Source organism: Caretta caretta, chromosome 10 (genome assembly GCF_965140235.1).
Source record: "Caretta caretta isolate rCarCar2 chromosome 10, rCarCar1.hap1, whole genome shotgun sequence".
Taxonomy (NCBI): Eukaryota; Metazoa; Chordata; order Testudines; family Cheloniidae; genus Caretta; species Caretta caretta.
In genome coordinates, this window is record NC_134215.1 from 38,214,882 (window position 1) to 38,230,721 (window position 15,840).

Below are 15,840 nucleotides of genomic sequence, written 5' to 3' on the forward strand. Positions count from 1 at the left end.
TGCACCAGTATTTTGCCCAGCAGCAAAGCACACAGTATGCACATAACTGAGTCATCTATCTGCCGCCCTGACCGGGAAAACCGAGAAGTCTGCTGCTTGCCGGGGGCTAAGATTCGCGATGTGATGGAGAGACTGCCGAGACTCATCAAGCCCTCAGATCGCTACCCCTTCCTGCTTCTCCACGTGGGCACCAATGATACTGCCAAGAATGACCTTGAGTGGATCACTGTGGACTATGTGGCTCTGGGAAGAAGGATAAAGGAGTTTGAGGCGCAAGTGGTGTTCTCGTCCATCCTCCCCGTGGAAGGAAAAGGCCTGGGTAGGGACCGTCGAATCGTGGAAGTCAACGAATGGCTACGCAGGTGGTGTCGGAGAGAAGGCTTTGGATTCTTTGACCACGGGATGGTCTTCCATGAAGGAGGAGTGCTGGGCAGAGACGGGCTCCACCTTACAAAGAGAGGGAAGAGCATCTTTGCGAGCAGGCTGGCTAACCTAGTGAGGAGGGCTTTAAACTAGGTTCACCGGGGGAAGGAGACCAAAGCCCTGAGGTAAGTGGGAAAGCGGGATACCGGGAGGAAGCACAGGCAGGAATGTCTGTGAGGGGAGGGCTCCTGCCTCATACTGAGAATGAGGGGCGATCAGCAGGTTATCTCAAGTGCTTATATACGAATGCACAAAGCCTTGGAAACAAGCAGGGAGAACTGGAGGTCCTGGTGATGTCAAGGAATTATGACGTGATTGGAATAACAGAGACTTGGTGGCATAGCTCACATGACTGGAGTACTGTCATGGATGGTTATAAACTGTTCAGGAAGGACAGGCAGGGCAGAAAAGGTGGGGGAGTAGCACTGTATGTAAGGGAGCAATATGACTGCTCAGAGCTCCGGTACGAAACTGCAGAAAAACCTGAGTGTCTCTGGATTAAGTTTAGAAGTGTGAGCAACAAGAGTGATGTAGTGGTGGGAGTCTGCTATAGACCACCGGACCAGGGGGATGAGGTGGATGAGGCTTTCTTCCGGCAGCTCGCAGAAGCTACTAGATCGCACGCCCTGGTTCTCATGGGTGACTTTAATTTTCCTGATATCTGCTGGGAGAGCAATACAGCGGTGCATAGACAATCCAGAAAGTTTTTGGAAAGCATAGGGGACAATTTCTTGGTGCAAGTGCTAGAGGAGCCGACTGGAGGGGAGCTTTTCTTGACCTGCTGCTCACAAACTGGGAAGAATTAGTAAGGGAAGCAAAAGTGGATGGGAATCTGGGAGGCAGTGACCATGAGTTGGTTGAGTTCAGGATCCTGACACAGTGAAGAAAGGTAAGCAGCAGGATACGGACCCTGGACTTCAGGAAAGCAGACTTCGACTCCCTCAGGGAACGGATGGGTAGGATCCCCTGGGGGACTAACATGAACGGGAAAGGAGTCCAGGACAGCTGGCTGTATTTCAAGGAGTCCCTGTTGAGGTTACAGGGACAAACCATCCCGATGTGTCGAAAGAATAGTAAATATGGCAGGCGACCAGCTTGGCTTAATGGTGAAATCCTAGCGGATCTTAAACATAAAAAAGAAGCTTACAAGAAGTGGAAGGTTGGACATATGACCAGGGAAGAGTATAAAAATATTGCTCGGGCATGTAGGAATGAAATCAGGAGGGCCAAATCGCACTTGGAGCTGCAGCTAGCGAGAGATGTCAAGAGTAACAAGAAGGGTTTCTTCAGGTATGTTGGCAACAAGAAGAAAGCCAAGGAAAGTGTGGGCCCCTTAATGAATGAGGGAGGCAACCTAGTGACAGAGGATGTGGAAAAAGCTAATGTACTCAATGCTTTTTTTGCCTCTGTCTTCACTAACAAGGTCAGCTCCCAGACTGCTGCGCTGGGCATCACAACATGGGGAATAGATGGCCAGCCCTCTGTGGAGAAAGAGGTGGTTAGGGACTATTTAGAACAGCTGGACGTGCACAAGTCCATGGGGCCGGACGAGTTGCATCCGAGAGTGCTAAAGGAATTGGCGGCTGTGATTGCAGACCCATTGGCCATTATCTTTGAAAACTCGTGGCGAACGGGGGAAGTCCCAGATGACTGGAAAAAGGCTAATGTAGTGCCAATCTTTAAAAAAGGGAAGAAGGAGGATCCTGGGAACTACAGGCCAGTCAGCCTCACCTCAGTCCCTGGAAAAATCATGGAGCAGGTCCTCAAAGAATCAATCCTGAAGCACTCACATGAGAGGAAAGTGATCAGGAACAGTCAGCATGGATTCACCAAGGGAAGGTCATGCCTGACTAATCTAATCGCCTTCTATGATGAGATTACTGGTTCTGTGGATGAAGGGAAAGCAGTGGATGCATTGTTTCTTGACTTTAGCAAAGCTTTTGACACGGTCTCCCACAGTATTCTTGTCAGCAAGTTAAAGGAGTATGGGCTGGATGAATGCACTATAAGGTGGATAGAAAGTTGGCTAGATTGTCGGGCTCAACGGGTAGTGATCAATGGCTCCATGTCTAGTTAGCAGCTGGTGTCAAGTGGAGTGCCCCAGGGGTCGGTCCTGGGGCTGGTTTTGTTCAATATCTTCATAAATGATCTGGAGGATGGTGTGGATTGCACTCTCAGCAAATTTGCGGATGATACTAAACTGGGAGGAGTGGTAGATACACTGGAGGGCAGGGATAGGATACAGAGGGACCTAGACAAATTGGAGGATTGGGCCAAAAGAAATCTGATGAGGTTCAATAAGGATAAGTGCAGAGTCCTGCACTTAGGACGGAAGAACCCAACGCACAGCTACAGACTAGGGACCGAATGGCTAGGCAGCAGTTCTGCAGAGAAGGACCTAGGGGTGACAGTGAACGAGAAACTGGATATGAGTCAGCAGTGTGCCCTTGTTGCCAAGAAGGCCAATGGCATTTTGGGATGTATAAGTAGGGGCATAGCGAGCAGATCGAGGGACGTGATCGTCCCCCTCTATTCGACATTGGTGAGGCCTCATCTGGAGTCCTGTGTCCAGTTTTGGGCCCCACATTACAAGAAGGATGTGGATAAATTGGAGAGAGTCCAGCGAAGGGCAACAAAAATGATTAGGGGTCTGGAACACATGAGTTATGAGGAGAGGCTGAGGGAACTGGGATTGTTTAGTCTGCAGAAGAGAAGAATGAGGGGGGATTTGATAGCTGCTTTCAACTACCTGAGAGGTGGTTCCAGAGAGGATGGTTCTAGACTATTCTCAGTGGTAGAAGATGACAGGACAAGGAGTAATGGTCTCAAGTTGCAGTGGGGGAGGTTTAGGTTGGATATTAGGAAAAACTTTTTCACTAGGAGGGTGGTGAAACACTGGAATGCGTTACCTAGGGAGGTGGTAGAATCTCCTTCCTTAGAAGTTTTTAAGGTCAGGCTTGACAAAGCCCTGGCTTGGATGATTTAATTGGGGATTGGTCCTGCTTTGAGCAGGGGGTCGGACTAGATGACCTCCTGAGGTCCCTTCCAACCCTGATATTCTATGATTCTATGATAACCAGGTAGGCCCCACAGTCCCATCCTGGAACACCCCTCATCAAATCATAGAATCATAGAATATTAGGGTTGGAAGAGACCTCAGGAGGTCATCTAGGCCAATCCCCTGCTCAAAGCAGGACCAACACCAACTAAATCATCCCAGCCAAGGCTTTGTCAAGCGGGGTCTTAAAAACCTCTAAGGATGGAGATTCCACCATCTCCCAAGGTAACCCATTGCAGTGCTTCACACCCTCCTAGTGAAATAGTGTTTCCTAATATCCAACCTAGACCTCCACCACTGCAACTTGAGACCATTGCTCCTTGTTTTGTCATCTGCCACCACTGAGAACAGCCTAGCTCCATTCTCTTTGGAACCCCCCGTTCAGGTAGTTGAAGACTGCTATCAAATCCCCCCTCAGTCTTCTCTTCTGCAGACTAAATAACCCCAGTGCCCTCAGCCTCTCCTTGTAAGTCATGTGCCCCAGCCCCCTAATCATTTTCTTTGCCCTCCGCTGGACTCTCTCCAATTTGTCCACATCCTTTCTGTAGTGGGGGAACCAAAACTGGATGCAATACTCCAGATGTGGCCTCACCAGTGCCGAATAGAGGGGAATAATCACTTCCCTGGATCTGCTGGGAATGCTCCTACTAATACAGCCCAATATGCTGTTGGCCTTTTCGGCAACGAGGGCACACTGCTGACTCATATCCAGCTTCTTGACCACTGTAATCCCCAGGTCCTTTTCTGCAGAACTGCTACTTAGCCAGTCGGTCCCCAGCCTGTAGCAGTGCATGGGAGTCTTCCTTACTAAGTGCACAACTCTGCACTTGTCCTTGTTAAACCTCATCAGATTTCTTTTGGCCCAAGTCTCCAATTTGTCTAGGTCACTCTGGACCCTATCCCTACTCTCCAGTGTATCTACGTCTCCCCTCAGCTTAGTGTCATCTGCGAACTTGCTGAGGGTGCAATTAATCCCATCATCGAGATCATTGATAAAGATGTTGAACAAAACTGGTTCCAGGACCGACCCCTGGGGCACTCCGCTTGATACTGGCTGCCAACTAGACATCGAGCTGTTTATCACTACCAGTTGAGCTTGACAATCTATCCACCTTTCTATCCACCCTATAGTCCATTCATCCAATCTATACTTTTTTTAACTTGCTGGCAAGAATACTGTGGGAGACCGTATCAAAAGCTTTGCTATAGTCAAGATATATCACATCCACCACTTACCCCACATCCACAGTGCCAGTTATCTCATCATAGAAGGCAATCAGGTTGTTCAGGCATGACTTGCCATTGGTGAATCCATGTTGACTGTTCCTGATCACCTTCCTCTCCTCCAAGTGCTTCAAAATGGATTCCTTGAGGACCTGCTCCATGATTTTGCCGGGGACTGAAATGAGGCTGACCGGCCTGTAGTTCCCCGGGTTCTCTTTCTTCCCTTTTAAAAATATGGGTACTATATTTGCCTTTTTCTAATCGTCCAGGACCTCCCCAAATCACTACGAATTTTCAAAGGTAATGTCCAATGGCTCTGCAATCACGTCAGCCAACTCCCTCAGCACCTCCCTCAGCAAATGATTACAGAATAGCCTTTCCCATAGATATGATGCTCCAGTAGAAGCCCAGCAGAATGCAAAGCTGTCTTTCCCCAGGAAAAAAGCCTACCTTGCCCCAAGAGTGAATACCTTCCCTGAGGTCTAGGCTGCTACAAGGTGAGCATGATGAATTTTGCACTGTGATTTAGTGAAGAGACATACCAGATGTTTCAGCCAAATCTTGGCTGGCACACATTTTCATTGGTGTAATAACAAGCAAACAAGATATATGCAGTGTGCAGGATCAAGCGGCTCCAATAAACTATGGGGCTCTTTGCTTCAAGAAATATCTAATCTTTGGAATGGTAGCATTCACTGCAGTACAAAGAGGTCTTGACTTCTGTACGGTGACAATGAAACCTCCTAGTATGCGCTACAGTATCTGTGGATAAGCCTTTTGTGGATCAGTATGATCTCTCTTCACACTTCTGTTGCTGAACTCCCACGTTGGTAAGCCGAACATCACTTTCCGGTTATCTTGGCCACTATTACTGTTGATTGAGGATGCTGTAACTCATCCCTGTCAAATACTTACCATAAAAATTTGATTTTAGAGCTCTCTCAACTCACTCACCCTAAACTAATTCACAGAAGTTAGAAACAGCGAACTGTAATATCTCTCTCCAATAATATTCCTCGCTCTTCCTTCTGAATCACACTTTTCTCTGCTCTTAAATGTCAGTCCCTGTTTAGCCTGTGGCAGACTGTACTGACCAGGGAGTTTTTACTCTTCAATAGCTCCTATGACTCACTTATGCTCTCTGCAAAGTAAGAATTACTTTCTGAGCTCCCCGTCTCTAGACTCCCTCCCATTCAGAACCTGGCATGAAACTGCGAGAAGAGAAAAGGCTGTCATGTGATTGGCTGCTGGTCTGAACCAGGGTTCAGACAAAGGGCCTGTGAAGGGAAACAGTCCTGCTAACCAAAATAGTTTTATTTTAGGCATTGTGAGGAAGCCTTAGTCTTTTTCCTGATGAATAATCACTCCACAAAATGGAACAGAGGTGCTCACAAAGACTCCTGGTCTAGCCCAGAGCTGCATACCCATTTAGTATTGTAACTTGCCCTAAGTGATCTCAAAGATAGAAGAAATTATGACAGGTAATATAATAATATAGATTTGGGTTTGGAAGTAAGTTTACATAGTGGGAAATACACTTAAGGCATTTCTTTACCTTTCTGATGTGCCATAAAACAATGTACACAGACTATTGCCACTTTCCTGTGTGTAACTGATCAAGGCACAAGATGAAGTGTGTGTCTGGGTGAATGCAGCACTCACAAACGCCGGTAAACCTGTAGGTTTTTCCCCCCACAGGTTTGTGCTAATCACTCCGTATTTCCACACATTAGACATAACAGTACCATAGATACCAGTAAATCTATACTGGCATACTGAAGAAGCCACTACACACAATGCAATGATTGGAAGTTATGCAGCTGCTATACTCAGACTAGAATTATTTATTGTGATATATTTCATCTAAAGTTACAGTAGAGGCAGGTTATTGCTGCCCTTATAAGTAATGATCTAAAACCTACTGAAGGCAATGGAAAGACTACTACTGACTTCAATGGTCCTTGTATCAAGCCCATCATCACCAACTCTGTGCAATATCTATTCAAGGAAAAAATTATTAAGACCAGCCAGACAACTCAGTGATTCACTTATTACAAGGCACCAGAACAGTGTTGGAGATAGATGCCAGGATAATTCTAATACTTTCAGGGTACTCATTGTCTTTTGTGGCCTTGATCTGTAATCAGCATTTCAAAGTCTGTCACACATTCGCTGGGTGAAACTGTTGGTTGGCTTATGAACCTTAACTTTTACAGTATGTTGCCTTGTGACATATCGGCAAAACAGGCAACTCATAATCTATGCATCCTTTGCATAGAAAGGAAAAAAGCTTGCAAGATAGATCTTCTTCTTCTTCTTCTTTTGTGTGGCTGGTGTAGAGCAGCAACTACAATTTCACCTGAAGTTGATCAAGCAAAATGGCTACATCAGGAGTAGCAGAATTTATTGCAGTAATGCCTCCTTCATATTTATAAATTGGGCGAGACAGATGATATACCATGGTGCACTACTTCCTATTGCAGATGCAAGCATATTTAGAGGCGCTTAGCACAATACAGTTAACTGTGTTTTCTTCTTGATTCACTCTGGAGTAGCGTTTTCAGTCTTACAATGAAGTATTTAAATCTCTGAAAAACAGTTACTGCTACAGTGTGTATAGTACTGTAAACGTGCAAGGTTCTACCACAATTTTTGAAGCCACAGCCAGGTAAGGAGGAGAGAGAATGTAAGAACATAAGAATGGCCATACTGGGTCAGATCAAAGGTCTATTTAGCCCAGTATCCTGTCTTCTGACAGTGGCCAATGCCAGATGCTTCAGAGAGAAAGAATAGAAAAGGTAAACATCAAGTGATCTATCCCGTCGCCCATTCCCAGCTTCTGGCAAACAGAGGCTAGGGACACCATCCCTGCCCATCTTGGCTAACAGCCATTGATGGACATATCCTCCATGAGTTTATCTAGTTATTTTTTAATCCTGCTATAGCCTTGGCCTTCACAACATCCTTTGGCAAAGAGTTCCACAGGCTGACTATGCGTTGTGTGAAGAAATACTTCCTTTTGTTCGTTTTAAACCTGCTGCCTATTAAAGAGAGGAAATTACAGCAGCAGCAGGAGGTGTATTACATGAATGGCAGTTCCTGGAAGCATCCAGGGTTACTAAGGGAACCATGTGGTGGAACCTTTGAGGAGCAGCATCTAGCATATACTTCCTGGTGCCAGCACAATTCATCTGTTGGATTGGTTAGACCATGGCCCTGCCTTCGCATGCCCAATAGCATCTAGGCAAGCATAAGCACCAGGTTCTGGTTAGCCCTGTGCAGGCGTGAAAGGAACGGAAAGGGCTTCCTGAACCAATGTGCCCCCACCCACAGAATCTGGCCTTTAGTATTATAAACATATATAATGGTACTTTTTATTTACTTATAAAGACACACTATCAAGTAGTTTTGGCCCAACGTTCTTCCTACTTAAAAGGGAAACCAACAAACTGAATTCTAGTCTAGCTCAAAAACATCAGTTAAAGTAATTCCAGATCTTATGCAAGCCACTGAGTCCCCCTGATGATTTTTGTGATTTTACATCACATTTTCCTATTTTTCTTTAAGTTTTTTGATCTCATGTGAAAAATCCTCACAAACAGCAGGAGAATCTGATTGCACAAAGAAAACTTATTGTACACAAACTTCTATCAAATGCACAAAGTTAACAGACAGATGAGCAAATGGGTCTCCTGATTCCTAGTCCAGTGCCCTTTTTTCCATCCCCAGCTCTGCCACTGAAAGGGCAAATGATCACACTTTGCATCAGCTTCCCACCTTTAAAATGGGTGAATTTACCCTCCGTTGTAAAGCGTTTTGCACTCTGTAGATGAAAAATGCTGTAGAACAGCAAATTATCATCATTATTTATATGTATTACAGTAGTGTGTACAGGCCCCAACAAAGATCAGATTGCAATTAAGCTAGAACTGTACAAACTCATACTAAGAGACAGTCCCTCCCCCCAAAAGTGTTTACAGTTTTAATAGACATAACAAACAAAGGGTGGGAAAAAGGAAGAATTACCATCTCCATTTTACAGACAGGAAAATCAACTTCTAAGAGGTCAGTTTAAAAAAAATGAGGCATGCGCTCCACAAATAATAATGGACCTGATTTTCCTTCCTCACACCAGTATATGTCAGGAGTAACATCACTGAATTCAGAGGAAAATGGGGCTTGTGGTTAAAGCATTAGACTGGGACTAAAGCAATGTGGTTTTAATTTCTGGCTGCCACTGCCTTCCTGTGTGCCATTATTATTATTAACAAAAATGCCTTTAAATAAAGCCTTAAAGGCAAAAGTAACAATGACCTAACATACACCAAACTCAGCAGAGAATGAAAAGCAATCCAAAAGGGTACTACAAAAAGGAGAGATTTAAGCTATTAAGTATCTATTTTTTAAAAATCTGTATTGTAAACCTAGTTGATTACAATTTTAGGGTTCCATGTGGCATTCTGTGCACACCAAACAATTCCCATCAACTTCAATGGGAGTTTTGCGTGCACAAAGAATACTGCCTGGGGTCTTTACAAGGTTTTCTTCATAGATCAACTTAGAGGTGAAACAGTTATTCTGATGAAGTCAGCATTCTGAGTGTACTGATCACTATGCAAAAAGGCCACTGCAGGCTGGATCTCAAAATGTTTAGGGGAATAAAGTGATTGTCATTTTGTACCCCAGATGAGAGAGAAGACTGGAAATTAAAATAAAGACATAGCTTGAATTATCTTAACTATGGGTTTGTCTGCATGGCTCCACCATGCAGCCTATGGGGGTGTGAGCTGCAGAACACCCTAAAGTATTGGGCTATAACTGCGGTCAAAAAACAATAAAGAAAAGACTCATTCTAGGGGCGTAGAATGTCTGCACCCTTATGGATGGATGCGATGCACAAAGGCCTGAGAGAAGAACAGCTCTTGTTTCCAGAGCCTTTGCACTGTTTCTGAAGGGTGAGGGCAATACAGTTCTGTATTGTAGTTTCAATGAATTATTTACTCAGAATTCTGTATTAATATGCCTAGTAAGGAATCTATTTGTCAAAAAAAATTTCTGAATCTTTTTTGTTGTCTGTATCGTTACGTACATACTTGCTGACAGGTATTTTGAAATAAATGACCAAAAATAATTGAAACTGGTATGATTATATTGTGTTATTTTGACAAATAAAATATGCAGAATTTTAAAATACTGTGCGCAGAATTTTTAATTTTTTGTTGCAGAATTTTTAATTTTTGGCACAGAATTCCCCTAGGAGTAAAAAATAATCTGAAGAGCAGTCTCCAGTGGGCTGGCAACAATTCTGAAGAATTTGATCAAGTGGCTCAGAATAGGACTCTCTGGTGATCTCGGACAAGATCAGCATGTAACAGGTTTGCTCAGGATCAACAAATTCATCTCCAGGCTGCACGTGAAAAGTGCCACACAGCTGCATCATCAAACATCATAAATACAGATTTCCAATGCCCTCAGTGTGGCCAACTCTGTGAATCAGGGTTCGGACTTCGGAGTCATACACATAGGCATAGATGAGAACTGCGACAATATCACCATCGTCAGCGATGGACTACCAACAGCAGGGTCTACATGAGATAGTTACTGTGCAACATTGCAATTCACACCCCCACAGTCTGCACGGTGTTTTAAGTTAAAAGTGGAGCTAAGTGAGCAGAGAATTTCATAGAAGTGATTGTGCAAGGACAGAAAACAAGGACAAACTGGGGCTGCACCACCTAGAAGCAGATTGATTTGAAAAAATACCTATTTAAAAGCTCTAGAAACATATGGGGCCAAATCCATGCTCCATATAACTCCACTGACTTCAGTGGAGCTGCATCAGAGATAAATTAGTGTCTGAAACTCTTCAAAGAAAATAAAACTTATTAGCACAGTGAAAACCTTAAGAGCTGTTGCCCACTACTTTCTAACACTGGGAGATATACTCCCAACTAGTGCTCCCTGTGAGGGATCTGGATCTAGTATCGGCAGCATCTCCAATCACTGCTAGGATGACTTTATATACTATAGAAAGGCAGACCTTCTGTGATAACACTGTTTCCAAACAATGCTGCTAACACAGAAAGATAGCGTACAGATACTGGAAACTTAGGAAAGACTGGCTCGTGCATGACTTGTCCTTGCCCATGAACTTAGTGAGATGGTATCTATAGATCCCTCTTTGGCTGTTTATTGACCTTTGCTTATTTCAGTCTTCCTCCATTACGGGGCCCTTTTGTCCATGTTAATTTCTTCTGTTATGGTGGTGGTGAAGGAAGTGTTTGAGAGAAGAGGAAGCTGTGTTTTACTTAGTAAGCAAGATATATTTGCCTCTTTGTATAAGTTCTTGTCAAACTAATCAGATCTATAAATTACCTCTCTTAAAAGTTGATAACTAGCTTTAAATGGGAGGAGAGGAAGGGAAGCATAGAGGGCTGTAAAGCAATTTTGCATTATTGATGCATCCTTCAGGAAGGGCAGTCTTGTTAACACATGAGACTGGGAGCCACAAGATTTGAGTCCTATCCTTTACTACAGATTTCTTGTATGACTAGATATATCACTTCACCTGTCAATTTCCTCAGTCTGAATTGACAAGAATATTATTTACTATACATAGAGCTGTGCCGCTGTAAGCTTGCTAGTGTAGACATAGCCAAAGACTTTGCTTTGGTTGTCACTGGCGCTGGACCTTGCTCTCCCTCGATATTCCTCCCTCCTGGCTTTTAACCTGAAAAAGATTTTCAGAAATTTAATTACTACCATGATGGTGGGGTCCCCCATCTCATATATTCTCCATCTCCCTTTCTCTACAGTATATTTTTTATTCTTTCTATTATGTACCTTCTCTATCTACTTATATTTTATATGGGTGGTTTGTTTTAAATACTTTTAAAAATGTATTTCTGAATTAATGTAGTGTTCTGAATGATGGAGGCTGCTTTATACATATCTTTAATCAATATACCAACTTGCTGCACTGGCAAGAAGAGCAGGAAAGGAGGCATGAAAAATCATAGGCCTTGGTCACCAATAGTGTCAATGAGACTCGAGTACTGAAGAGCATACAAAAGAGGATCGGTGGGGCACAGGATATTTTAAATCAGCATGGAAAGAAATAGGCCTGATGTGGAGGGTGCAATCCAGGTACCCAGTCTTTTGGTCAAGGTATACAACAAGGTTCTGACCATATGGATGTTAAAGAATCCATGACACACATAGGCGCCAACTCCAAGAAAAAAATGGTGGGTGCTGAGCACCCGCTGAGCACCCACTGGCAGCCAGTGCTCCACCTCCCCACAACACCTCCTACCTGCCGGTGGCCCCTCCAATCAGTACATACCCCTTCCTCCCAGTGCCTCCCACGCACTGCAGATCAGCTGTTCCATGGTATACAGGAGGTACTGGGGAGGAGCAAGGGCCAGGCACGCTTGGGGAAAGGGACAGAACGGGGCAGGAAGAAGCAGGGCAGGGGTGAAGGCTTGGGGGAAGCGGTGGAGCAGGGGTGGGGCCTGTGGCAGAGCCAGGGGCGTCAAGCACCCACCACCACATTAGAAAGGCAGCGCCTCAGATACCACATTTAATAAGTTTAGATGTGTTAACGCCAGAAACCTGGCCCAATCAAGCTTGAATATTACTTTCCATTTTCCTAAATTTTTCTTGTAGTTTCATCTAGGTAATTTATCTTTTTCTGTCCTAAACTGTTGTATAGTGTTTCTATGCTCTGTTAGAAACCTCCTGGGTTTCATTCCAGAGAGGCTGCATGTTTTTGGGTAAAGTGATCCCTGTGTATAATTTCTGAAGCACTGTGGCATCCTTTGGGATGAAATGTGCTAGAGAAATTCAAGAGAAGTACCCATTTTGAAGTGTCTCTCTCTCACTCTGCTTGCAGGTTTTGTTCTGGTCATTGGATTGGTGACTTTCTACCGTATAGGGCCCTATACCAACCTGTCCTGGTCTTGCTACCTGAACATTGGGGCCTGCCTCCTGGCCACGCTGGCAGCCGCCATCCTCATATGGAACATCCTTCACAGGCGGGAGGACTGCATGGCACCTCGGGTTATTGTCATTAGCCGCACTCTGACTGCTCACTTCCGCAGGGGACTGGAGAATGACTATGTTGAGTCACCATGCTGAGAGCATGTGCTTGAAATGGGAGAGTCCTCTGAGGAGACTTGCATTGGAATTGTTTTCTATAAGTATACACTGTAATTTAAAATTAAGTGTTGAAGGACATCACAAAGCTCAAGCTGAAAAGAGGCCCTCAATTATTATCTGAATGGGCTCCATCTATCTATCTATCTATCTATATGTATAATACACATAATTATATATATATATTATACACCACCCCTCTTCCTCTACTGTACAATGGAAAAATATTAGGACTTTACACCATATGCCAGGAGTTTTCAACTGTGGCAGAGACAGAGTGAGTGTGGTGAGGGTACTGAAAATGGGAAAAGGGCAACCTACTACTTTAAAGTCTTCCCTTATTTTGAATGAAGTTATCCTGCTCCCTAATGACAATGCAACAAGATCAAGGGCTCAGCTGTGTTCACAATCCTCCTTTGGACCCAACAGACAGACAGTCTGACAGAGCAGGAAATTTTTCATGGGTGTCAAAATTTACAACAGCATAGTTTAGGCTTAGGTAATGTTTCCTTTAAGGTGAGTATCACATACCCAATTTTTAGGAACATCTAACTTCGCTGTAACATTTCTTCCACACTGAAGCATAGAACACAATCTATTACCCCAGAAGCAAGTAATATAATTCTAAATTATATTTGTAAATATATGGGAATGCAAAAAATTAGGGTGAGTTTTCAGACACTGTTTTGTCCTTAAAAATAGAGGCTTTGGGAGTGTTTAAGTTAATTTTGCAGGCAGCTAGAGGTGCCATTAACACGAAAGAGAGGTACACAGCTAGAACTTCCTACACACTGTGTTGAAAGTGCATTCCATTGTTTACACTGTGGGTTAATATCTATGAGAAGAGCTTTTACCGTGACCTCCCCATACCCCCAAATATACTATTAACTTATTTTGTTAGAAATGGCTACTATGAATGAATTATCCTAAATTATCTTTTCCCAGAAAGTGTGCAAAGTTGGCATGCAATTTTCAAACTTGGGTGCCTAAGTCAGCATGTTCATTCTGCACATAGGCACCTAAAGCAGATACTTGGGAGCATAATCACCACACAAATGCAAATCAGAGCACCCAAATTTGAGAACTAGGCATTTAAGAATTGATTCTTGCAGGTCAGACCCCACAGTGCCAAATAAATTGGTGAGAGTTGAAGATATTCAGCACCTTGCATGATCAGACCTCTACTGCATAAGTGTGACGCTATACACAGGGGTGGGCAAACTTTTTGGCCTGAGGGCTACATTGAGTTTCCAAAATTGTATGGCGGGCCAGTTAGGGGAGGTTGTGTCTCCCCAAACAGCCAGGCATGGCTTGGCCCAGCACCCGCCTCCTATCCAACCCCCCTGCTTCTCGCTCCCTGATGGCTCCCCCGGGACTCCTGCCCCTCCAACCCTCCCTGTTCTCTGTCCTCTGCCCACCCCCAGACCCCCACCCCTGACTGCCCCCTGCCGCCAAATCCAACCCCCCCCTCATTCCTGACTGCCCCCCCGGAACCCCTGCCCCATCCAACCCCCCCGTCTCCTGCCCTCTGACCACCCCGACCCCTGACCATCCCCCCCCCCAACTCCCCTGCCCTCTATCCAACCCCCACTGCTCCCTGCCCTCTTACCACACTGCCTGGTGCACCAGTGACTGGCAGTGCTACAGCCACATCACCCAGAGCACCAGGTCAGGCCGCGACGCTGCAACTGCGCTGCCTGGCTGCCCAGAGCATTGCGCCGGCGGCACGGTGCGCTGAGGCTGCGGGGGAGGGGAAACAGCAGGGGAGGGGCTGGGGACTAGCCTCCCGGGCCAGGAGCTCAGGGGCCGGGCAGGAGGGTCCCGTGGGCCGGATGTGGCCCATGGGCCGTAGTTTGCCCACCTCTGCGCTATACAGCATGATGGCTCACGTCAACAATGTGCATGTAGTATCAGGCAACAAACCAACAAGCCAAAAACTACACTGCAGAAGTCCCTAAATACAAGAGTTAGAAAAGGACAAGCAGCAATGAGAAATGTTTTTTAAAACTTTCAGTAGATGTTACCTTGATCATACTCACTGATAAGACTGAATGACTATGAGCTGCGAACATTATAAAATCTCTCTCTGAGGCTGTGCTGCTGCTCCCAGCTGAATTCTGTGCTTTTCATCTTTGTCACTGTCTCCTTTATATTTCGCTTCACTTTGTTAAAAAGTGATCAAGTGGCTCTTAAATTCTGTTCTGCACCCAAAATTTCACGTAATAAGGAATGCAGCCCCAGTTGCCACTCTGCACGATGCCCAAAGTCAGTAGCGCTCTACAGAGCTTGATGCTCTAGAACCAAGGACTTCTAGAATTTAGCCCCCCACAATGCCTTGCTCTAGACAATCAGAGCAGAGTTCTATAAAGCTGATAAGAAGTTTTTTCTTACACCAGTTTATAAAAACCAGCTGAAGTTTGTTTCCATTTCCCTGACTTATTTTACAAAAAAGCAAGGTATTTTCTAAAAATAATTGTGCTATATTTACAGTTTTTAAAAATAAAGTATTGGAATATTTAAGACATATTATTTCAGCTAATATTGCAATATCTATATTATAATATGTACATTAAAATTTAAAAGTCACCTATGTGGTCAGTAACATTGTAATACTTGGTATTACTGTGTTTATTTTAAATGTATAAATAAAGTGGAAAGTGTTCAATTCCCTGTATATGATGTACTTTGTATTTGAATGGCAAATAATAAGACCAATCATTATCAATCATGTTTTGGCTGTTTAACAAAAGAGAATCCACATGGTCAGAATGTTTTATTTGCAAATCTGACCTTGAAAAGTGATGGCTATCCTTCTGAGACATTTGAAAACCAATTATTTTCATCAGTGGTGCATTGTGACAACAAGTCACAAGGTGTGCATTTACCCCAGACATCTGAATCCATCAGGTGCAGTGAAAGGCCCAAGACCAGAGGCCAAGTGTTTTCAACAGACCAAGAAATGCAGATGTTTAGTTTAGTCC

The 15,840-nt window shown here is 44.3% G+C and overlaps 2 protein-coding genes across 7 annotated transcripts in view; one reads left to right on the plus strand and one right to left on the minus strand.

The window, feature by feature from the left end:
- Nucleotides 1-15,533, plus strand: part of TMEM204 (transmembrane protein 204) — a 47,450-nt gene extending 31,917 nt beyond the window's left edge. The window contains exon 3 of the mRNA XM_048868060.2: nt 12,597-15,533. Within this exon, the coding sequence (XP_048724017.2) occupies nt 12,597-12,841 (245 nt within the window). The 3' untranslated portion in view covers nt 12,842-15,533. The remainder of the gene's footprint in view (nt 1-12,596) is intronic.
- IFT140 (intraflagellar transport 140) overlaps nt 1-15,840 on the minus strand; it is a 252,984-nt gene that overhangs the window by 68,976 nt on the left and 168,168 nt on the right. The gene's annotated exons all lie outside the window — the stretch shown is intronic.